General features: G+C 41.6%; 1 protein-coding gene across 7 annotated transcripts in view; it reads right to left on the bottom strand.

Moving 5' to 3' along the window:
- HIPK1 (homeodomain interacting protein kinase 1) overlaps positions 1-19,943 on the bottom strand; it is a 47,841-nt gene extending 27,898 nt beyond the window's left edge. For 2 of the 7 annotated variants that reach the window (XM_056819227.1, XM_056819231.1), the window contains exons 1-2: positions 19,182-19,313; positions 6,178-7,255 (exon numbers count right to left, since the gene is read on the bottom strand). In XM_056819227.1, coding sequence (XP_056675205.1) covers positions 6,178-7,253 — 1,076 coding nt within the window. In that variant the 5' untranslated portion in view covers positions 7,254-7,255; positions 19,182-19,313. Of the gene's footprint in view, positions 1-6,177; positions 7,256-17,924; positions 18,376-18,408; positions 18,824-19,181; positions 19,314-19,679 lie in introns of those variants that run through there. The other 5 variants (XM_056819232.1, XM_001382007.5, XM_056819233.1 and 2 more) reach the window with 5 other exon arrangements.
- Positions 19,944-24,237: the final 4,294 nt, after the last annotated feature.

Here is a 24,237-nt window from a genome sequence, read left to right as displayed (position 1 = left end):
AGACATTTCCTAGCTGTGTAACCCTGGACAAATCACTTAACCCCCATTGCCTAGCCCTTACCACTCTTCTGCCTTGGAACCAATACACAGTATTGGTGGAAGGTAAGGGTTTAAAAAAAAAGGAAAAGGAAAAGGTCTCTTTGCTTTCACTTTCCAAAGATCTGTTCATGTTTTATGCTAACAAAATCCAGAGCCCACAACGTGTCCTATAGTGTTCTCAATTGATCCTTTTGCAGAAGAAATAAAGCAGTCACCTGTCATAAAAGTAAAACAAGCCAGCATGGAGAATGCCCAGAAGGAAAAGCCCTTCACCTGAGAAATACTGGAAAAGAAACAAAGGTACTAAGGCCTGGCTAAAGTTAGGAATGAGTCTGGGTGGCTAAAGAGGGAAGTGGTACAAAAAGGACCAGGCTTCCATAACAAGCTCTAGCTATCCTCAGATTACATTAGGCCATCTGCAAAGTCTCAAATTCCTTTCATTTCAAATTCTTTTAAAGCAATAATCCCAATAAGTACCTATACTATATCAGAGGAAACAGGATCTTATATTCTGTTAAGAAGTTACAATCCCAGAAATCCTCACATACAACTTAAGCAATTTAATAAAAAGTTATAATACATCTTGTCCCAAGGATTTCCTCTATTTGTTCCGAGTATAGATCTTTCCAGGAAGGAAACTTTCCTATTAGCCAGCAGTAGCTAGACTTCAAAAAAAGTTCATTTTCTAGGCATTATTAATCTCAGAAGAGCTCACAATTTAAAAAGAGGATTTCCCCAATGAAAGCCCCAGGAAAGAGAGAACTCAAACATATCCCTCTTCTCACAGCAAAGAGGTGGGGGCTCCTAGGGAAGCCTGCACTAAATAATGGAAAATGCCATCTTCTGGTATAAGATGCTTTGCTTTATTTGTTTTTATTTGTCACAAGAAAGGTTTTGTTTTTTCCCATAACTGGAAAAACCAATAACACCAGTAAAATGTATTTTAAAGGATTTTACTAAGTGGTCCAAATTTAAAAAAAAACCCTAACATTTTAAGTTCAGAAAGTACCTTCCTCATAATGATCTCATGAGGTAAGTAGTACAAGTATTGTCTTTTTTTTTTTTAAACCCTTACCTTCCATCAATACTGTGTATTGGCTCCAAGGCAGAAGAGTGATAAGGGCTAGGCAATGGGGGCCAAGTGACTTGCCCAGGGTCACGCAGCTGGGAAGTGTCCGAGGTCAGATTTGAACCTAGGACCTCCGTCTCTAGACCTGGCTCTCAATCCACTGAGCCACCCAGCTGCCCCGTCTTTTATTTTTCAAGTGAACAAACTGAAAAGGAGAGGTTAATTTGTCCAGAGTGGTTGGAATATAGCTTGGGAGCTTCATATCAGGTAATCTTTCTACTACAATCACAATGTCCCACCCATTCCTCAAGTACTTTAGGGCTCATAAATCATACATCTCATTTGACCCTTACAACTATGTGCACAAATAATCCAAGTATCACCATCATCATTTTACAGATAAAGAAACTGAAGATGGGAGGTTAAGTACCCACGAACACCTAGCTAGCAAGTCAGATCAGGTCCCTTAATTAATTCCCAATGCTACACTCCTCACAAAACACAATGCTTCATAGTCCTTGAGAAAGAAGGCTTCAAGCATTTTATTAGTGAGTTACTGGTTCTAAACAGATCAGCAAGTTGAAAGCTCATAGCCAGCTCCTAACTTTCAATATCTAGTGTGACTTGTTGCTACCTCTTGCAGACTATTTGACTTGGATGGTGGAATTTTTAATCAAAGAAGCAACCTTCAAAAACTCAAATACTTAAATTATGGGCAGCAACCCAGGTCCAGGCACCATTCCTGTTGCAGGTGGTTGTAACTACACAGTGGAATTTCAATTTAATGCAATGCTAATGGCATGTGTTTTTCCAAACCAAAGGTGATAGGAGCTCTCTCTAATCAACTGAAAAGCTAACATGTACAGAAACAACATAAAACCACTGCAGAGACAAAGGATGTCATAAAATGTCAACTTTCAGCTAGCAGAACCATCATTTTCAAATATGGCTACTCTCTGCCAAATTCAAGATTTGGGCTTAGAACACTGCCAATCATCCACAGAGGAGGGGCTAATGAATTCTGCCACCCTAGCCATACAAGGAAAACAGGTTAAATCCCTGAAGGATAGAGTTACAGGAAGTGGCCTGGTCATCCAATGAATGATTCATTTATGGAACAGGTAATAAATATTCTTTTTAATGTTTCTCAAGCTCAAAGCTTTGGTTAATGAAGGAAAATACTCTCTCTTCCCCCTTCCAATAAAAATGAAAACAAATATTGGCTAGAGAAAACATAACTTCCCCACATTAGCTTCCTTCTGTTTCTGGGGCAGCAAAAGCAGCTGGAGAAATCTATAGATGTTGCCTCCAGACAACAGCCCCATGTGTAAAATCAAAGGCAAACAAGAGAAAGCACAAGATAGCTCCAAAAAAATTAGATGTGCTCAGGTATCTTTCTAATTGTATTTCCTTGCCCAGAAATGTTCAACTCACACATATATACAAAAAACAATGAAGACAAACTATTTCCCTCTTCATAGAAAACAATCCTAGAAGAATTCATGTAGAAACAGGAATATAAATAACAACCCACCCCTAATTATATTTCTTGGAAAAATGTTTTTTACCATTATCTTCTATCACTAAACCCACCCCATATACCCTCTGAATCTCTCAAAAAAACCTACATAACTCAATGACACCTGCGAAGTGTCACTTGCCAGGTGTTCACTGCTTCAACTGAAGCAGAAAATATGACAAATGTTTGAGGCCCCACTTTAGTGGAAAAATGGTTTTAACTGCTGTCCATGAAAGGAAATCTCTGGGTCTGGGTAGGTCTTAATTTAGTTTTTTTGTACCTCTGAAGATACAGCCCACTTTGGACAGAACACCAAAAATGCTCTAATTACTGAAGTCAGCAGTGGGAACAGTACTCTCTCCCTTGTGACTTCTCAAACTTCAAACTTACTTTAAATTGAAAAATTCTCTGAAGCAGTAAAACTTATTTTCACTGAGGCCCAGACAGCTAGCTGAGTTTGGAAAGCCCTCACAACAGGACCATTTAGGACAAATCATCCTTTTCACTACCTATCATTTTCCCCTTTCTCATCTCAAAGGCATTAAGTCCAGTTACCAGATCAGAGATGTTACATCAAATCTAACTTTCTACAGTGATGGTTAGGATGTATAGTTTTCATTGTAACTAGCTGAAAATTTTTTGGTTGTTTTTTCTTTAAATGATAAAAGGGTAGGGAAGTACGTTTCCTAACTAGATCCTGTCCTATTTCATATCAAATAATAGAATCTCAGCTGGAAATAGAGGCCAGCTGGTCTGTTGAAGAACAGAAAACCACTGGCATGGAAATTGGTGATGCTAGTTATACAAGAGTTCATACAATAGAGCAAAACCTTTGTCCCCTAAGAACTCAAGGCTCAAAGACAATAATCTGTCTGAAGCAAATCCCCATTCATGGAGGGCTAAGCACACTGATTTTAGTTATATCCACCATCTGAGCAGGTCATATTATCTACTAGAAAAAGACTGGCAAAAAAATATGCAACTGCTGCTAATATTTTGGTATATAGTATCATGATGACATGTTTTATAATTAAGGAGATAAAATGCTAACTTTGGAGTTTTGATGCCTCAGTAACCAGAAAGGTTTGTGTTTCCCCTTTGAAAGGGGCAAATGTTTGATATACCCCCCCAAAAAAGGGGGGAAAGCAGCATGAAAGAAGTTTGAGACCTCTCCTGTGGATAAAAAAAGCCAGTGATATAAAGCTAGAAAACCTCAGCCCTGCTGAAACCAGAGAGGAACACAGATAATGTCAAAGTCACAAAGTCCTGAATCATAAATCTCAAAAATGGCAAAAAATATGCTCTGGTTCTAGGTGAGACCCTTGCTTAGCTTGGGTTAAGATATCATAGCTATAGTTGAAGGGTCAAGTGTTGGGGGTAGTTAAAGAGCATTGTTGAAGAATTGCCAGAGGATGGATTCAAAGCAATTGAAAATTCGATGCCCTTTTCTGGAAAAAGGAAATCAATAAATCCAACTTCATCAATTCAGGGTAGACTGAGGATCAAAATTGCTCAAGTGGCAACTTCAAATGAAAAGCCAGGAGATTACAGTTATCAGTTCTCTTTAGAGAGCCACTGAATTCTATCTAACACATTAAAACTAGGCCTAGTCTCCTTTCATGGCCTTTCTGTAAAATGAAAATCCATTAAAATGTTTTCCATAAGTAATTCTATATATACTATGATTGAAGTTTCCCCAACTTCTTTATCTCTGAAATTATTAGCAATTGCTAACAAAGGCAAAATTCTAAAAGTGGAATCCATTGTGTCCATACAAATTAAAGAGTTAAATTAAAGGAACAGCACGGAAGAAGTGGCTGGGATGGGGGCACAGAAAGGATAAAAGGATAAGAGAAGGAAAGAAAAGCTAGAAAGCACTTACTCCTTTGCTATGGAATATTTTTCCCTGTTACCTTCATTGGTAGGAGACTAGACAGTCCTTCAAAATACATATAATCTATGATGGGAGAAAATTAAGTCAAGTAAATTTTGCCCATAACTTGTGTGACTCTGGGTAAAGCACCATTTTCCCCCCCAAGTAAATAAGGATCAGATTTTGAAAAGTTAAGAGGTAAGCTGTCTAGGGCAACAGGTGACCAAAACTCAAAAGTTCTCATAATTCCTTTCCCCACTGTATTTTAGAGTTAATATAATAGGAAGAGGGGGGAGGGAGGGCAGGAGAAAGATCTGAAAGTAATATGCAAATAATACTGGAGTGTGTTTATTATCTAGGAAATAAAAGTTCTTGACTAAGTAAAGAGCAGTAAAAGTTTTTGTTAGTCAAGGGCTTTGCTTTACTTATTTTATAGCTGTATTTTTTCTTAAATTCTATGTTAACTAGAGTAGTGGTAGTAACTAAGTCTGTTAAAAAGGCAAAGTTCTTTCAATAACTATGGCATTATATATTAATTAGGATAACAAAGTTTAAAGTATCAGTCTTGGGGGAGCAACTGGGTAACTCAGGTGGATTGAGAACCAGGCCTAGAGACAGGAGATCCTAGGTTCAAATCTGGCCTCAGATACTTCCCAGCTGTGTGACGCTGGGCAAGTCACTTAACCCTCATTGCCTAATCCTTACCACTCTTTTGCCTTGGAACCAATACATCGTACATGGATGGTAAGGATTTTAAAATAAAAAATGTTTAATTTTTTAAGTTTTAAAATAAAAAAATAAAAGTATCAGTCTTGGAATATAAATGAAAAAATTATGTGACCCTCAGGTTAAAGGCCAAGTCAGTCAAAATCTTTTGGCTATGATTAGAAGGAAAACAGAAAGAATAACATGAACTATATAACCTAGGGTCGACCCTTCTAAACCTCTGATCTTATGATCCTGGGGAAGAAAAGGAAAAGATAGCCTAAAATGTGATTCAGATATAATGGCTACTAGGGCTGTAGCTGGTGGAGGTTCTTTTTCTCTAAGATACTTACTCATTATTCCCAGTTAAAAGGCTTAGAGAAACAGCTGTATGTAATCATAAGCTTATCAGTAAATAAGTAGAGCCTTCTTTGCACTAACCATCTACCAACAGCTAGGTAGTACAATGGATACAGTGCCAGGCCTAGAGCCTATTTACTAGCTGTGCAACCCTAGGCAAGCCTGCCTCAGTTCCTCATCTCTAAAATGAGATAGAGAAGGAAATGGCAAACCACTCCAGTATCTTTGCAAAAAAAACAAATGGGGGGAAGAGGGGATCACAGTTAAGTAGCTCAGTGGATACAGCACCAGGTCTGGAGACAGGAGGTCCTGAGTTTCCAAATGTGGCTTCAGATACTTCCTAGCTGTGTGACCCTGGGTAAGTCACTTAACCCCTGTGGCCTAGCCCTTATCACTCTTCTGCCTTGGAACCAATACACAGTACTGATTCTAAGGCAGAAGATAAGGATTTAAAAAAAAAAATTTAACTGCCTACAATGGAATGTCATAGAGAAGCCCCAATTAACCCTAAACAAGGCAAGTCTAGAAGCAAGTTTCTGTATAGATCACACCTCCATCTTTGTGAGGTCCTACGGGGCACTGATGGAAACAATTCTGTTGGGAGGCACTTACCTGTAGTAGCGCGACTGTAAGTAGGTGGAACACACAGCTTTGGATACATGACTGGCGGAACCAAAGTCGATAACCTTCACACGGTATGGCTGGCGCACAGGGTCCACCAACATGATGTTTTCTGGCTTGAGGTCGGCATGAATCAAGCCGAGACTCTTGAGCTTCATCAGGGCAGTGGCCACCTGCTGCAGGATAGGCCGGATGTACTTCAGCGGCAATGGGCTGAACTTGTTCTGCTTTAGGAAATCATATAAGTTCTGCTCCAGCATCTCAAATACGAGGCAGGTATGATTCTTGTGCTGGAAGCACTCGTAAGAGCGGACAAAATTGTACTCATCAGCATTCTCACTACTCAGACGGGAGAGGATGCTCACTTCGATCTGACCCTGTCGGGCATAAGAAGGGTGATTTTTCAAGATCTTAATCGCCACTATTTCCTTGGTACTCCGCTTCCAGCACTTGGCCACTTGCCCAAATGTCCCTCGGCCCAAGAACTCTAGGACCTCGTAGCTGTTGGTCATGGAGCAAAGGATTTCATGCTGGACCAGCTGGTAATCCCCTTCTCCACTGGAACTGCTATTCTTGGTGGTCACAGTGGTGGTCGTGGCAGCAGCACCCACCACAGTCCTGTTCTGCAGCATGAGAGGGGGATGTTCTTCTATGATCTGCACGCTACCGTTGCTGTCCACCTCCTCACTTTTTCTTTTCAATCCACATTTTTGATAGGGCTCCAGCAAAGAAACGTTGCCTCTATGAGTGAGGGTCTGGCTGTTCTGGAAGGATGTTGTGGCAGCGCCGCCTGTGCTGTCAGCGGCCGTCACCACAATGTGCTCCACCGTGGGAGCTGGCAGGAGAAGGCTCTGGTCGTAAGAAGGGAGGTTGAAACTTGTCACTTGGTGAGAGGAGCTGGCTTGCCCTTGTGTGGCTGAAAGGGTCTTGCTGTGGGTATAATACTTTTCGTTGCTGCTTGGTCCTGAAACATCCCAGCCAGAAGGCTCTGTCTTCAGTTTCTTTGCACTGCAGAAGGCACTCGACGAGACTGACGGGGGGGAGAACACCTGCAGCTGTGATGCCATACCTAAGGAGACAGCCAAGAAACAGAAAAGCCATTAGCAAAGTCTGCAAACTTTTTCTTTCAGGAAAATCTAAAAGTATGCCTCTGTCTGGTCTGGTTTTTAAGTATTTCTTTTCCTTTTTTTTTTCCTAAATAAAATGTTGCTGATATTTTTTGTTTCTACAACACATATATTTCTCTTAATTCCTAAAACAAATCTCTCCCCTCTCCAAGCCTACCCAACATACCAGAACTACCCAACATACCAGAAAAGCCTGACATTAGTTTCCCATCCATGGTGCTCCTATCTCTGCAAAGAAGTGGGAAGAGATGCCTGCTCCTGCCTTTTCTTTGAGACTAAGCTGGGTTAGAACATATCTCACCAAAAGATTTTTCCTACCATAGAAAGTCAAGGCTTTTCACCTAACTAGATGTTTGTTTGATAACTGGTCCTACACCATAGAGTATACTCGAGCTTGCTTGCTCTTGTACTCTTGGGTGTGCTCTCTCTCTCTCTCTCTCTCTCTCTCTCTCTCTCTCTCTCTCTCACACACACACACACACACACACACACACAGTTAAACTAAAAAATTTTTAATAAGCACATGTTATTCTTACTCATTCTTGTATCTCATCCCCTCTTCACCAGTTGGTAAGTTCTAAGGATAGAAACTTTAAATTCTGTCTTTCTCAAGTATCTAGCTTTGTCTTATAAACAGTAAGCATTTAATAAATATTCACAGAATGGATAAATGGCATATGTGTCAAATCTCAAAAGCTGAAGTAACCAGGTAGCACTATAAAGGAGATGCAAATAGCTGTATAAGGAGATTACTAATAGGAGATTGGACTAAATTACTTCTAAAGTAATCTTACAAGTGACATCTCAGAAATAGGTCTATAATAACTGCTGGTGCAGCCCAAACTCAGACTAAAATGTAATTGGAAAATATTTAACAAAATAAATAAAACTAAAAAAATTTATGTTGATCTGTAGTTTTCTAAGTTAAGATGCAGCCCTGTAGGGATTCTTAAGTATGTTTAGTGACCTTGTTTTGAGTTTGTCAACACTGTCAACACAACATTCTGATTCATAAAATGTCATCTTCCTACTGTATTAGTTTTCTTGATTTATCCAATCTATTCCCCTTGTAAATTCACACAAATGACAACTAAAAGTATAGATCTGAACATGTCACACCTCTGATCAAAAAGTTTTGGGAAAGAGGCAGGTGGATTGAGAGCCAGGCCTAGTCAGGAGGTCCTGGGTTCAAATCTGACCTCAGACACTTCCTAGCTGTGATTCTGGACAAGTCACTTAATCCCCATTGCCTAGCCTTTACTTCTCTTCTGCCTTGGAACCAATACATAGTATTGATTCTAAGATTGAAGGTATAGTGGTAGTCTCTCGGTGACCAAGAATGACAATTGTCTTTGTGCATTATCATCTATTGATGTACCCTCATGTGGCTTTGAAGTCCAAAGACTGAGGCGCAAAGTTTGTGGCATATGGGGCATGGAACTAAAAGTTTTTTAAAAAAAAAGGAAGAAGTTTCAGGGGCTTCCCATTGGCTTAAAAATAATGTGGAAATTTGGCATTTCAAACCCTTTGGGATATATAGCTCCAACCTATCTCTCCAGATTGACACTCTCTCTCTCTCTCTCTCTCTCTGTTTCTCTTCCAAACCCCCCCACCCCCTCGAAGGATACTTTCCCTATATCTCTCCACCTCTTCAGGCCCCTATTAAGCTCTATCTCCTCCAAAAGGCCTCTCCCAATTCTCCTAGTGAAGCAGCTGGATACTGTCGGCCCTGGAGTCAGAAAGGCTCATCTTCCTCAGTTCAAATCTGGCCTCAGACACTTCCTAACTAGGTGATGCTGGGAAAGTAACTTTTTTAATTTTGGAAATTTTCTAAGTTCACCTGTAAATTCTGCTCCAGCAACTCAAACAAGAGGCTGATGTGATTCTTATGATGGAAGGACACATGAGAATGGACTAAAATTATACCCTATTTGTCTCAGTTTCCTCATTTGTAAACCAAGCTGAAGAAAATGGCAAATCACTCCAGTACCTTTACCAAGAAAACCCCAAGTGTGGAGTCATGAAGATTCAGATATGACTAAAACAAATGAACAAGCACTACCAATTCAGTAATGACTGCCCTAACAAATCTTTCCATACAGCCTGTTTATATATATTTGTGAATCCAGGGAATCTCTTTAGCAGAATGCATGCTCACTGAGGGCAGTAATTCCACTTTGTATTTGTATTTCCCAGAGCCTGGTACACAGAGGCTTAATGAACTGAGACTCCAGGCCACACAGGCATAACAACACCCTCACACCCTCCTTTTTTTGCTTCTGTTTAAAATACATACATTCCCAGGAAGTCCTGGAACACTTTTCTAAATTAAACTAGCACCCAGGAAAAGAAATATAAGCAAAGTTCTTCAGGGAGAAAAAACAATCTGATAATCTGCAAAATGATAAACTGTCCTTGAACTGTAGCAATGCTTCTGACTACTTGAAATATCCAAGATGCAAACTTTGATCAGAAAGTCAGAGTACTTAGGAGGCTAGTAGATTCGAATAAGCATTTCTAAAATTCAGTTTACCAAGGAAAAGTATGTAAAGGTCTAAGATTTAGAGACTAATCTTCGTTTCAACATATATAATACGTTTACTAGTCACAGAACAACCAGAAAGGAAGGAAGCATGACAAAGGATGTTACAGAACATCAGAAAGCATTTGTGTACATTTCTCTTGGCCTGAATACAAGAGAAAACCATCTGGATTTAAGCCTAAGCTGCAAGAATGATGAACAACTCCCAGCTTTCAGTTTCTAAAACTATTGGTATTTTTTTTAACTTACAAAAAAAAGAAAAGGTTTACATAATTCACAAGGCATGCCTATAACTGAACAAATTATATAGTATTCTATTTAAAGGCAATCCAAGTTGACTAGCCATTACTTTAAGAGTACAAAGTTAAATTCACTGTAATGTTTTCCCACTGTTTATAACTTACAAATCATCTTATTTCATGCCCACCAGTAAAGCCAAATAAAGCATATGCAAAAAAAAAAAAACCTTCAAAAGTATTTACAGGATTGTTTCTTACTTACAATTATAAGCCAAACTGTTTTTGAACAATGAAATGGGAGACGGGGGATACCAAAATTTACTTTTCTTCCATTTTGAAGGTCTACTCATCTAGTTGAAACCAAAACACAAGCTTTCAAAAATATGTAAGTATTAGCCTAAATAATATTAACACAAGTATCCAGTTTACAGCTATGCCTAGATATGTGGTCAACATAATAGCATAACAACTAGCAATTCACAATTCCATAGCACTTGAAGGTTTACAAAGTTACCTTCCTCACAACACCACTAAGGTAGTAATACAAATAGTTTCATGCCTATTTTAGGAAACTGAAGCTCTAAAAGATTAATAGTGACTTACCCACAGTCATATATCATGGTGGGTTTATAAATATGAGTACTGAAATCCTTTCCTGAAATGAAAGGCTAATTCAAGTCCTGTAAACTAATACACGTTTTTAAAAATGATAACCCTAGGTTAGCAAATTTGACAACACCAAATGACCTCTATCCAAGTTAAAATTTATACTTCCAAAGGTTATAAAATCTCTAGGCTGAGTATTATCAGTGAGGTTCAAGTTCTTGGAAATAATTTGGAAGCTCTAAGTGTGCATATGAAAATAATTCTTACTCAATGACATAAACTGATAAGTCTATCCCCAACAGAGGAACTAATAATCCTGCTGCAGGTCTAAACCCCACCTCTGTGTAATTTTGTCAAGATTTCAAGCTAGAGGTGTTTCACTAGCTTTCACAACAGCTACAGTTGTTCAGTATCGAAATACCAGAACTGCCTTGTGCTTGTAGCTTCTTCACTTTTGCTGGCTGAGTTTCCTCTCCCCCCCCCAACCCCCACTGTCATCTAGAATTAGAAGCACGGCAGGGTGGAACAGAAAAAAACACAATCATAACTGCCTGAGGAAAAAAATCATCATCACATTCCTTTAAGACCACTCAAATTCTGCTAGGACCAACAGATTCCAGAGATGTACTAAAAAAATAATGCTTTGCTCCCTCAACTCCTCCACTTTGACAGTTTATCTAGAGTTGAGAGGCCACCAATGAAAAGCCTTCTTACAAATACTGTTTTTCACCCTGCTCTTCCAACAAAGTGGCTTTCAAAAAGGTACATCTGTGGCCAGGACTCCTTTCTTTATCAAATACCCAAATATAGACACTCATCACAAGCTGATTTATTCTCTGACAGTGACAATTATTTTTATTTTACAAATGGGAATCAACCCATCTTTTTTTTCTTATTTAAACCCTACCTTCCATCTTAGAATCAATACTGGGTATTGGTTCCAAGGCTGTAGAGTGGTAAGGGCTGGACAATGGGGGTTAAGTGATTTGCCCAGGGTCACACAGCTAGGAAGTGTTTGAACCAAGGATCTCCTATCTCTAAGCCTGGCTCTCAATCCACTGCCCCCTCAAACCATCTTTTCAAGAAATGGTCCTGGAGCCAGTTGCCATAAACTATTCTTTTGGCTTTGATGTTCAGAAGACTATTATCCAAATGGGTAAAGTGAATGCTTTTTTGGTAATTGAACAAAAGTATATGTGACCATTTCCAAGTCACTGAACTAAAAAAAAAAAACAGGAATGAAGTCAACTATTTTGTTAATCTTGTTATAATGTGATCCTTAGCATTTATATCTTGACAGAAATAAGACTAAAACACCTATTGGTTTTTTTAATGTTTGTTGCCCTATGAATCACTTAGTTAATAATATATGTGCATGTAGATACATATATGTATGTACTTTGAATCTACAAGCACCGGTTAAACAAGAATGAGCATTTATAGTGATAGTCAGGTAAGCAAAGTGCTGGTATACTATAAGGACAAAGAAACGCTTTAGAAAGCTACTATCGGTTCTTTTAATTAAAAACTGACCATTTTTTGAGTAATGTGGAAATGTGTTTTGCTTGATAATCTATGTATAACCCAGACTGAACTGCTTGTCAAGTCCAGGAAGGGGGAAGGGGAGACAACGTGAATCATTTAACTTTGAAAAACTTAGGTGGAAATTTGTTATTAAAATAAAATGAAGAAAATTATAAAAAAATAAAAGAAAATAATTGACCATTTTAACTACAAATGACAGAGATACACATTCTTATACTACATGGGAGTGTTCCAGTGGACACAAAAAGTGAAGCTGTGGAACGCTACAAACGCCTGTTGAAGGACTTCAGTAGAAACCTCTTTGGGAGGCAAAACTCAGAGCTCTGCAGGCATTCAACATTCACATAAAATGGGGTGGCAGATACAAGTTCTCTTATTTGAAAGCCTTGAAAACTAAGGAACTATAGCTAAACAATTTACTTTTTTTTTAAACTCTTATCTTCTGTCTTAGGATTAATACTGTGTATTGGTTCCAAGGCAGAAGACTGGTAAGGGTTAGGCAATGAGGGTTAAGTGACTTGCCCAGGGTCACACAGCTAGGAAGTATCTGAGGCCAGCCAGGGCCTCTCATCTCCAAGCTTAGCTCTCAATCCACTGGGCCACTTAGCTTCCCCTAAATGACTGATCCCAAAGTCACCAAGGGAGTCAACAGAAGTACTAGAAATAAAATTGAACTCTCAGGACTTTTACCTAAGAGGCCATATTCCCTCTCTCTAAATAGTAAAAGGCATCTCAGAAATACTTCCAAATAAACTAAACAAGTACTATTATTGTAACCGGGCCCATCAAAAAAAAAAAGATCATATCACCTGGGGAGGGAGAAAGAAATGAAGGAACTTCACACACAGGTGTTGAATGTAGAAATGCAAAAAAGGAGGTTTGTAAAACTATGACCTTAATTTGAATAAAACAAACTCCCCACACCCTTTTCCTTTCAGAATAACCTCACAAATGAAACCATCAAAAAAACCACTTCCCCAGTGGACATATGAAGTTAAGGGTGTTCCAGAAATTCCTGTAAATAGATTCACTCTATAGTCTTATGAGGTTTCTAGGGTTTTATGGGGCCTTCTTATTCAAGACTAGTCTTCATTATCTGGGGAAGAACTGCTTTCCTTCCAAGCAGGTTATTTCTTTCTGAACTAATTTCAGTAACTCTTCTCAAGGATAATGTGAAATGAAAAATTTATATCCACAGAACAACACATTCTAAAATAATTCCCCAAAGTAATTAGGTGAGCTTTATACACAGTCAAAAGACTAGAGACAGCAGGAAAATGGACAAGCATACAGCTTTGAAAATAACATTTTGAATCTGTTACACAGTTGAAGGAAGAAGAGCTATGTGGTCCTGGTTGCACATACAATCTTTTTCTGTTCAGTTTTACACTGGGATGATTAAAAATTCTAAAATACTGAATTCTCCACATACAGAAATTCTTTTCTCTTTTGGTGTGTTCAAGATCAATTTTTTTAAGGTAAAAAAAAAGGTCACACATTTATCTTAGTGTGTATCATTAACAAATGAGAGGCCAAACTGTATAGAGAAAACAGAACTTGAGTAATGCTACAGCTTGGCAGAGGAGGGAGGAGGCAGTTTTTGAGAGTATGAACTAAGCAGAAACAGAAAATGGGAGAATAATGTAAAACAAAAGATTTACTTGACTAGATCAGAGAATGCTGGCAGAAGAATTGTGGGTTATAAGATAAATGAAGTAAATCTCACAGGTTGATAGCTTTTTTTTAACCCTCACCTGTTTTAGTACCAACTCTAAGGCAGAAGTCTATCAAGGACTAGTCAATGAGGATTAAATGGCCTGCCAAGGGCCACACTAGGAAGTGAGGTCAGATTTGAACCAGGTCCTCCTGACTCTAGGCCTGGCACTTGACTCACTGTGCTACTTAGCTGTTCCTATTCATAGAATTCTTAGACCTGAAAGAAACTGAAAGATCTAGTCCTGGGATCCATGAGATTTTTAAAAATATTTTAACTGCATTTTAATATTATTAGCTCCCTTTGTAAACCTATATATTTTATCTATTTAAAAACATTCTAAGATGCAGAAATTTCATCAAACTGCCCCAGAGGTCCATGACACCCCTCTCTATAATCCATCCTCCTCGTCCTACAAGAGAGAACTTCAGCAGAGGTTTCTATACAAAGGGTAAACAGTTGGTGGGCAGAGCTAAGATGGGAACCCAGGTCCTGATTCTCATTGATTGGTTTCTATATTCCATCCTTTCAGTATTCCTATACCTCTCTGGTCAGCTTTGTGCCCTTTGGAACCCTTGTTCTACTGCTGACAGCTTACAGACTCTCCCTGGAAATTCCTTGGTGTGGATTTCCTAAAGTGCAAGTTTGACCGTGTCATTTCCCTAGGCCCTGCTATTCAGTAAGTTCCTCATGGCCAAGAGCAAATGGAAACTCCTCCATTTGGTATTCAAAGCTTTTCACAACTTGCCCTCTTTCCTACCTTTCCAGTCTATTACATTTTATTCTCTTCAGTCATTCTCCAATTCAGCCCCTTGCAGTTTCCCAAAGTCTGACTCTGTGCCTTTTCATTGGCTATCTATCCCCCATGCCTACAATACTCTCCCTCCTGGCTTCCTTCAAGAACCCCATTCCAATCCTACTTCTTACAAAAAGCTGTTCTGGTCCCCATCCCAGCTAGGACCTTCCTTCACAGAGCAGCTTCTCTTTATACTGGATGGATCTTATACTTACTTAAAAATGTTACCTGCTATCTCCACTACTAAAAGGTAAGCTCCTTGAAAGTAGGCACCATGTCTTTGCCCTTCTTTGTGGCCTCAGCACTAAAGAGGGCCCAGAGCAAGAGCTTATTGAGGTTTGGTGACCACATTGTGGATTTCCTGGAATGAGCACATATTGTTTCTCCTCAATAGAGGACAAGTCTTGAAAAGGGGCACTATTTCATTTTGCCTTTGGACCATCAGGCCTAGCTCAAAATAGGCATTTACTATTTCTCCCAATTACAAAAAGGAGACAGGGACAGCTGAGTAGCACGGGGGAAAGAGCACCAAACCTGGAGTTGGGAGGACCTGGGTCCAAATCTGGCCTCAGACACTTCCCAACTATGTGATCCTGGGCAAGTCACTTAACCTCAGTTGCCTAACCTTTACCCATTCTTCTGCCTTAGAACTAATACTAAGGTTTTAAAAATATTTAAAAAAAAAAAGAAGAAGAAGAGACACCTGGACACATGAGATAGAACACAGTATAAAGAATTAAAAGGAGGGGCAGGTAGGTAGCACAATGGATAGAGTGACAGACCTGAAGTCAAGAGGTCCTGAATTCAAATCTGACCTCAGACACTTCCTAGCTATGTGACTATGGGCAAGTCACTTACCCCCAATGCCTAGCCCTTATCACTCTTCTACCTTAGAATTATATGATGGAGTGTGTGTGTGTGGGGGGGGGGGGGGGGGAATGGGATAATTAAAGGACACAAAAGGAGGTATGCAGGTTCACCAGCTGATGGAAGCCTCAGAGTCAGAGTTGGGTTTCTGAGGAACAAAAGATGACCAGATTGTACTTGAGTAAAATTACTCCAAATAATCCTACAAGAAAAGATTAGAGAGGGTAGAAGGGAGGGAAAGGGAGAGAAAATGACTTTAGACAGGATAAGTGTATGATCAACAAAAGAAACCTAAAACTCTGAAGATCCTAATACCATTTTTTTGCAAATATTTCCTTAGCATCTGCTATATGCAATGGTTAACATCCCTGTCTTCAATGAGCTTGAATTTCGTAGATGATAAGGTACATAAGACAAAAAACATAAGACAAAAAATAGCATAACTCTATGCTAAGCTAAAAGAACTCTAACAAAGCATTAAACATAAGCCAGACTGGTGGGAAAAGAACTGGATTTAAATCAAGAGAAAAGGATCTGAATCCTAGATCTGACAATTATTATATGTGTGACTTTGGATAAGTCACTTAAAAATTCTGAGCTTCAATTTCCTCATCTGTAAATGGGAGTGGAGAGTGAAGGGGAACGTTTAATTCAACATTTATTAAGTGTCTACTATGGGCAAGATCCTGTGTATTAGGCAGATAGTAGTATAATGGAGAGAACTCTAGGCCTAAAGTCAAGGAAGGACTGGCTCAGACTCTTGAAGAACTGTATGACACTAGCTAAATCACTTAACCTCCATTTAAAACTCAACTATAAAATGGGGATCTTCCATAGCAGGGCTGTTTCTAGGATAATGCTTATTTAGCACACTGCCTGGCACATAGTAAGTGCTATATAATGCTTATTCCTTCTCAGGAGGAAAGAATCCATGAGAATACAAGTACAAAATAAAAATGGCCCACTTCACAAGAAGCTTGGGGGGTGGAGGGGCAGGGGGAGATACAGGTATATAATTAGAGAGTAATCTGAGAAAGAGTACTAAATTGATGAGGATCAGAGAAGACTTCCTGAGATGATGGACCTGAGCTGAGCCTAGAAGGAAGATAAGAATTCTGAGACATGGAGATGAGCAGGGTATGCATTCCGGGGCATGGAGGTACCCTATGAAAAGGCTTTTGTCAGAAGATGGGGTGCTTGGTAGACCAGTTCAGCTAGAATATTTACAGGGGAGTAATTACAAGGGAGGGCTGGAAAGGTAGAATGGAGCTGGCCTGCGGAGGGTCCTACATACCAAGCTAATGTGTTCATACTTTATCCTAGTGTCAAATAAGAAACCATTAAGGGTTTGGGGGCAGAAGAACAACATGGTCAGACTTGTGACTTGAGAATAATTCTTTTGGTAGTCATGTTTAAGATGAGTTGAAAATACAAGGGCTGTAAATAGAGAAGTCATTTGGAAGCCTATTACAGCAATATAAACAAAAGATGAGGAAAAAGATGGAAGCTCTATATTAAGTGGAGAGAAGGCAAATGATAATGTGGCTGGACACTTTCAAGTGCCTCCCAACTCCTAAAACTAATTATACTATCAGGCTGAACAGCAGTGAATGGTTACTTTAAAATCATCCTTAATGAGAGGTTTGGAGTTCAAACTTAAAATGCTAAGAATTCTATCTAATGGGTCAATTCAATATCCATTTAAATGCCTATTATAGTAGAAGGCTCTGAAAAGAAAGGGGCTAGAGAAACAAGCAACACCAGGCCTGGCTGGGAGGAAATCAGGAAACTGTTTTGTGAGGAGGGTGGGATGTGGCATTATAACTAAGCCTTTAAGGCCAGGAAGGGTTTCAAAGATGGGTGAGAGGGGGAGAAGAGAGAAGAATTTCTGGCTGTACAATGCAAAGGGTAGATAGGTCACAAAGAATGGGATGTGCAGGATAACAGATTATGGAAAGACGGAGTTATGTTGTAACCAGACTTGAGAGGTCATAACACCACAAGGACATGCAACAATGTATAATAACATTTACTAAAAGTTCTATAAAACCTAATTATGAGGCTAAATGCAAACCAGGATGGTTTGTTTCATTAGTTTCTACTTACACAGCATTAGACTAGATGTGCCTTAAAAACCAGGTTACTGTGAACTTTAAAGTTCACTTTAAAGGGGAGGCAAATGAGGCATTCTGGTTTGATTTTGAGCTCATTTTACAAATCAACCTGTCCTAAAATCAATAAGCCCAGATGATAGAAGCTGTACCTATTATTAAGATTTGTACATACAAGAATATTCTCTCACCAAAAGCCAATTTGTTTGAGGCATCAAGTTCTCAATTTTACCGATAAATGTTTTATTAGCCTGCTGGCCTCTGCTTCCAAAAGTCATCAGAGCAAAAACTCTTCAATATCAAATCTCATTATTATCTCTCAAAATCAATGACAATCTGCATCATACTTTTTTGGCAGGTTGTAATTTCAGCTCTTGTTTAGGAAGCTCCTTCTACCAAAAGTGACTTCTAAAACTTTAAAAGTTTTAGGGTTTGGAATACTGATGGGTTCAAGTGACGAGATGTCAAGCTAAATTAGTTAATGTGAAAGCCAATGTTGATTTTAAAATGTATTCCTTAAAGTTTTTGATCTGCTATAGATCTGAGAGTAATCAACAAGCAGATAAGTCACAAGCTTGGTTATCTTCAGTAATCTTGGAGAGGAAAAAAAAACTGAAGTCAGTCAGGAATCAAAAATAACTTTTACGTAAACAAGGGCAAAATTGTAGGTCTTACGCTGGCCAAGGGAGCAGCAGCAGCCACATAATTTAACCCCACTGGGTTGGGAGGAGGAAACTTGGAAGGATTCTGCCTCCCCATCCCATTCTCGTCGGCAACCAAGAAGCTTCTATTTCTGACCTGGCCCTCTGAAAGATAACAGATGGGTTTTGTTTTTGTTGTTTTTTTTTAAAAGGGGAGTTGGGGGGTGGGGAGGGAGGCCTCAGCACTTCAGCTGCTCTAACTGATGCTTCCCAAGGTGGCTCCAGTCCATGAGATCATCTGAGATGGAAAACGTGATGCTGCTGCCCCGAGATGAGCTGCCATGGGGCCCGGTGGCCCAAGTGGGGGGAGGACCCTGGGGCCTGGGGGTTCCGTGCTCGCCTCCGCCCCCTCAAGGGGCTCCCCGAGCCCCAGGGCCAGCCGAGGCCAGCGGCTGAGTCTGTTACCACAACAAACTGGAGGGAGGCGAGGGCTCGTTGCCAGGCGCAGGGGCCACCCCTCCCCTCCCCGCCCTACCCAGAGCTCGAGCCCGAGCCAGGAGTTGGGGCCGGGGACCCGGGCGGCCTCGAAGGCGCCCCTGCCGCCCGTCAGCGCCCCCCCCAGGGTGCCCCCAGGCAGTCTCGGGGCGGTCCGCGGGGGGATGGGAGCCAGGCGCTCGAGGGTGGAGACCTCGCCCGGGAACCACCACCACCACCCCCCCACACCCCTGAGGAGCTGCGGGCGAGTCCAGGCAGTACCGGGGCCGGGCCGCGCCGCGGGACGTCCCCCCCACCCCCGCCCGCACTCACCGCCGGTGGGTCTGGGTCTCAGCCGCGGGCTGGGGCTGCCGGGAGGAGCAGGAGGCGGAGGCGGAGGCCGAGAGATCCGGGGCCCCGCCGCCGGGTCATGATCCCCGCCGCCCGAGCCGGCCCGGGTCCCGGGCCCCCGCCCCCTGGAGATGCCCCAGCGCCCGCCCGTCCCGTCCCTTCCCGGGCGGAGGCGGGGAGACTCCGCCGCCTCTGCCGCCTCCTCCGCCGCTCCCGGCCCCGGCCCCGGCTCCGGTTCCTTCCCGCCGCCGACGCCGCCGACGCGGCCTCAGCCCCGCGCTCCCGCCTCGACCTCCCGCTCAGCCCGTCCGGGGCCACAGACGGGCCCCTCGTTCTGCAGGCACCGCCGCCAGGCCCAGCCAGCCGAATGCCGAGCGGCCGCCCCCATTCCGCCAGCCAGCCCTAGCCCAGCCCCGGCCCAGCCCCGCCAGGCCGGAACTACTCGCCAGGAGCCCGCCCCCTCGCCGCCATGACACCTACAGAGGCGGAAGTGCCCGTCGGCGTCGGCGCCGGCGCCGATGCCGCCATGATGCGCCCGTCTGTCCCTTTGGGCATCCTAGGATGGCTATATGCTGGGCCTCCGTGGGGAGCCAGCTTGGATCCAGTTAGATGTCTAGGGCGTGGGGCTGGCCTGCCAGCGCCTTCTCCCCGTAGATCCCGAAGCAGTGACTCTGACCCGACTCGCCTTCCGAGGTGGGGGAGGGGCCAGCTGGGAAACTGGCCGGGCAATGTGACGTCACCGTTGTTTAGTGTGACGTCACCGTGCCTGACCAGACTCCCCCACCCGAAGAGCCTACCAGCCTGGGCAAGTAGCAAGGTGTGATATCACCTCGGATCAGTGTGACATCACTAGCGTCTTAGAAAGGTGGGAGAGGGGGGCGGCAGCTGGGTTGCTCAGTGGATTGAGTGCCTGGCTCAAATCTCACTTAAGACACTTCTTAACACAGTATTGATTCTAAGATGGAAGGTAAGGGCTAAAAAAAAAAATACCAGAGCATTATTTAAGGACTTCCCTGCACCATATCTACCTCCTTTTCCTGTACACATTTTCCTTCCCTGGCTTTTGGACACTAGCTTCTTTCCCACTGCTTCCCAGATTTCCTGTGTAAGGTCGTTTTCCATGTCCCATCCTTCCAACCATATCCCCTAAGGCTTTGGGTGTACAAAATATAGATTTCCCCCAAGAATAAGCAACCCCTTTTCCAAATCCACTTGCAACCTCTTGGACCATGGCAATTCAAGCAGAAAGCAAGATAATCCCTCTCCTCAAAGGGTTTCTGTTATAATGGCAGAAAGCAGCTATAAAGGCCTGCCCAGCTGAAGGGAAGGGAAGGTTGAGAGAAAGGTATGAAGAGAGTCAGGAGTTCAGACTGGAAAGAAAGAAGAAATGTTTTTTCTGGGTTTCTTCTGTAAAATGGAGGTTCTGGGAGAAGCCAAGGATAATAAGAGTATTTCTAATGTGAGAAGTAGTCCAGGAATGAAGTAAGCTTTAGGAGCAAAGAGGTTTCTATGGCATGATGAACAATCTTCTTGGGAGGCTGATCAAGTGCAGCCCCGGAGAGGAATTTTATCACTTTAAGGAGTTTACATTCTACTAAGAGAAATAAGATTTATACAGCAGGAGGAAAATTTCAGAAAGGAAAGAGTACGAATAACTGGAAGGATCAGGGAATGCTTTACAGAGAAAAAAAAGTGCCCAAGATGAGCCTGGAAGGATTCTGAGAGGTAGAGATGAGGAAAGTGCACACTGGACAGGAGAGATGACTTAAATACCACAGAGATGGAATATCACAGGGAACATGTAAGTTTGACTGGAAGGTATAATTCATGAAGAGGGGATATGGTGAAATTAGTCTTAAATGTAGATAGGAGAGAGAGAGGGAGAAATTGTAGAAGACCTTGAATGCCAGACTAAGAAGTTTGAATTTTATCCCATAGGCAATAGGGAACCACAGAACGTTTTTAAGATTATTTTGGCAACTAGGTACAGATCATTTGTAGATGGGAGAGACTAGGAGCACAGAGACCAATCAGGAGGTTTAACAGTAGTAGAGGCTAGAGATGATGAAGATTTGATCTAGGATGGTGACTGTGAGAAAACATGGCTAGAAAGTATTTCACATGAGGAAAAACAGGAAAAGCAATTGGGAGAAGAACAGCAAAGATGACATGAGGATGAATAGTAGCAAAAACACACAAAAGACAAACTTTAAGTAAAGTCAGACTTGGGAACAGCTGAGTGGCTCAGTAGATTGAGAGCCAGGCCTAGAGATGGGAAATCTTAGGTTCAAATCTGGTCTCAGACACTTTCTAGCTGTGTGACCCTGGGCAAGTCACTTAACCCCCATTGCCTAGCCCTTACTGCTCTTCTGCCTTGGAACCAATACATTGTATTGATTCTAAGACTGAAAGTAAGGGTTTAAAAAAAAAAAAAGACAAGAAGAGAGTGTCCTGTCTTCTCATTTCCTTTGACCTCAGCTGGCCCCAAACCCCACCTTTTCACCCTTTTGAGGGACCTACCTCCTCCAGTCTTCCTTTGGGTGCCTGCTAGACATAGTGGCTGCATATTAACTTAGAAAATCACAGATAATATTACCCATGTTTATATTTTTATTTTGTTAAATATTTCTCCATTATATTTTAATTTGTTTTGAGCTACACTCAGGCCTGTTGGCATGTGCCCAAGACCCATGTGTTTGACACTTCTAAACCACTAAAGGGAAAGAAGTGTGCTCCTCCTGGATATTAGTTTCTAGGACCAAAATCCCTCCTGCCCCATCCTAGTTATCATAATAACTCATTGCTATGTGAGGGAAGAAAAGGGTTCTGATGTGAGAGATGTAGAGATAAAATCAAGTCAGGGCAACTAATTGGGTATGAGGGTAGATGACTTTACTTCCCGTTTCTGAAGGAAAAGTTTCTTTGATAGAATACAGAAAAAAAAATCCAGCTGAATCAGGAAAAGGAAATTGAAGAGATTTGGGACTTGCAAAGAAGGCCAGAGATTGAATTTGGAAAGGAGAAATTAGAAAGAACTTAAGGAAAGGATGAAAGAGAATGACTCGAGCAAAGAAAAAAAGATCATAGGTTTAGAGCTGGAAGAGATCTTAAAGGAAAGCAGCCCAGAAAAGCTTCCTGAATTGTCAGAAATCACATGGCTAGTTGGTAGTCCAGACCCCAGATAATCTGATGTTAATATTCTTTATTATAACTTTTTTTACTATTAAAAACTTTCCATAAGGCCACCCTGGTCTAATGAAAAGAGCATTTGATCTGAAGTAAGGAGGAGCTGGGCCTGAGCCCTAGCTTTGACATTTAGCACCAAGCTGGAACTAGCAGTTCTTAAAACAGAAACATGCCAAAAATAATGATAAATTCATCTGAGGAAAGAAACACAATGAGGAGAAACCTTGGACCTTGGAACAGAAGACCCCAATAGAGGGAAAGACCCTGAACACTGCCTCTGCCTCCTGGTAGAAAAAAAAAGTGATGACAACACAATGAAGCAGCTTCCAAAGAGTATATGACTAAAGAGATCAGGGCAGGGAGGCGCTCACCTGGGTTGTTGCCATTTTGGTTTTTGGGGCCTGTGATTTCCATGGTGTGGGTACTTTCAGTAAGGAAACTTCCTCTGCAAATGCAAATCAGCACCTGTTCTACAAATTGTGGTCTTAGAGAGCTGCCTGGGGGGTGGAGTAGGAGGGAAGGCTGAGAGGTAAATGACCTATCCAGGGTCCCCCAGCCAGGGTGTATCAGACAAAAATAAAACTCTATTGTGTACCTTGTAGCTATTACTCTTGCTAAATCTAAACTTGAGGTGTTTCTTCCAGGTGACAGTATGAGCACTGTCCCCATCTAGTCCCTGTTACCCTAGCCTAGTCATAGCTCTGCTCACATTCATGGTATGACCAACCCTAAGAAGTTCCTTGGCCCCTCTGAGACTCTTTCCTCACTGCAAAATAGGTATTCACATATGTTACCTACTTCAAAAAATTATTTTGAGTCAAGCACTTAGTAGATTTTAAAACACTATGAGTTATTACCTCCTTTGCATCCTTATCCCCTTAGAAAGCAGCCAAGCTCTGTGTAGACGCATTGAAATGGTCAACATTGCCTTTTTTTTTCCAGAGTGTGGGGGGGGAATCATTTGATTTTCACTGTTCAGAGAATGGGGGAAGTACATTTCCCGGAGGACCAGGCTTAGCCAGAATACCCAATCCCATGAGGCATTTGTATTTATTGGTTTTTGCAGGAACTTCCTCCTTTCTGTTTGAGAAACAACACAGAAAGGAACACAGCGACCCAGTCTTGATCACTGAGGTGACAGGCCAAGGGAAGGGGGCTGGGAAAGAAAGAGGAAATGAGAAATCAGAGATGTCCCCATATTCCCCACATTCCACTGCCCTGGGAAATGACAAGACACAAGACAGAGAATGAATCTGAGTATAACAGCTTGGTGACCCAGAAGAAATGAGCAGAAAAGCTACCCTTGGCCTTTAGCAGTTGAAACACACCCCAGACAATGTACTCTGCCATAATGATAGGGACCATCTCTATTTTCCACCCACCAGACTAGGAAACGTGGTCTGAACCAAGGATATTCCTTTTATGAAACTTTTTCTTGTTATCAGGATCATTGGGGGGGGGGGGGGGGAGGGATCCAAGGCACCAAAACTAACCCATAAGAGGTTAATATGTTTTTGTGTGCTTTTGGCATTCCCCCGTCTCCCCCCAGCAATGTCCCTTCCTTCCTCTCTAGACTCGCTTCCAAGAAGCCTTCTCTAACTCCACCCTATTTAAGCCTTTCAATTCCTCATCACTGTCTTATTTTTTCAAGATGGTACAATACCTGTCTACACCACTATTTGCATGTGTCCATAGGTTGTTTTATAAATGAACTTAAATTTCTTCCGTTGTATACTTTCCTCATTAAACGGGTAGCTTCTGAAATACAAGAACAATGTTTCTCCTCCTCTCCATCCCCAGACAGCTGACTGAGACTGCATACAGGGTCACTGAGATTGTACATGGGGTTCAT

The sequence above is a fragment of the Monodelphis domestica genome, chromosome 2 (genome assembly GCF_027887165.1).
Source record: "Monodelphis domestica isolate mMonDom1 chromosome 2, mMonDom1.pri, whole genome shotgun sequence".
NCBI lineage: Eukaryota > Metazoa > Chordata > Mammalia > Didelphimorphia > Didelphidae > Monodelphis > Monodelphis domestica.
This window is presented reverse-complemented; position numbering and strand designations above follow the sequence as displayed.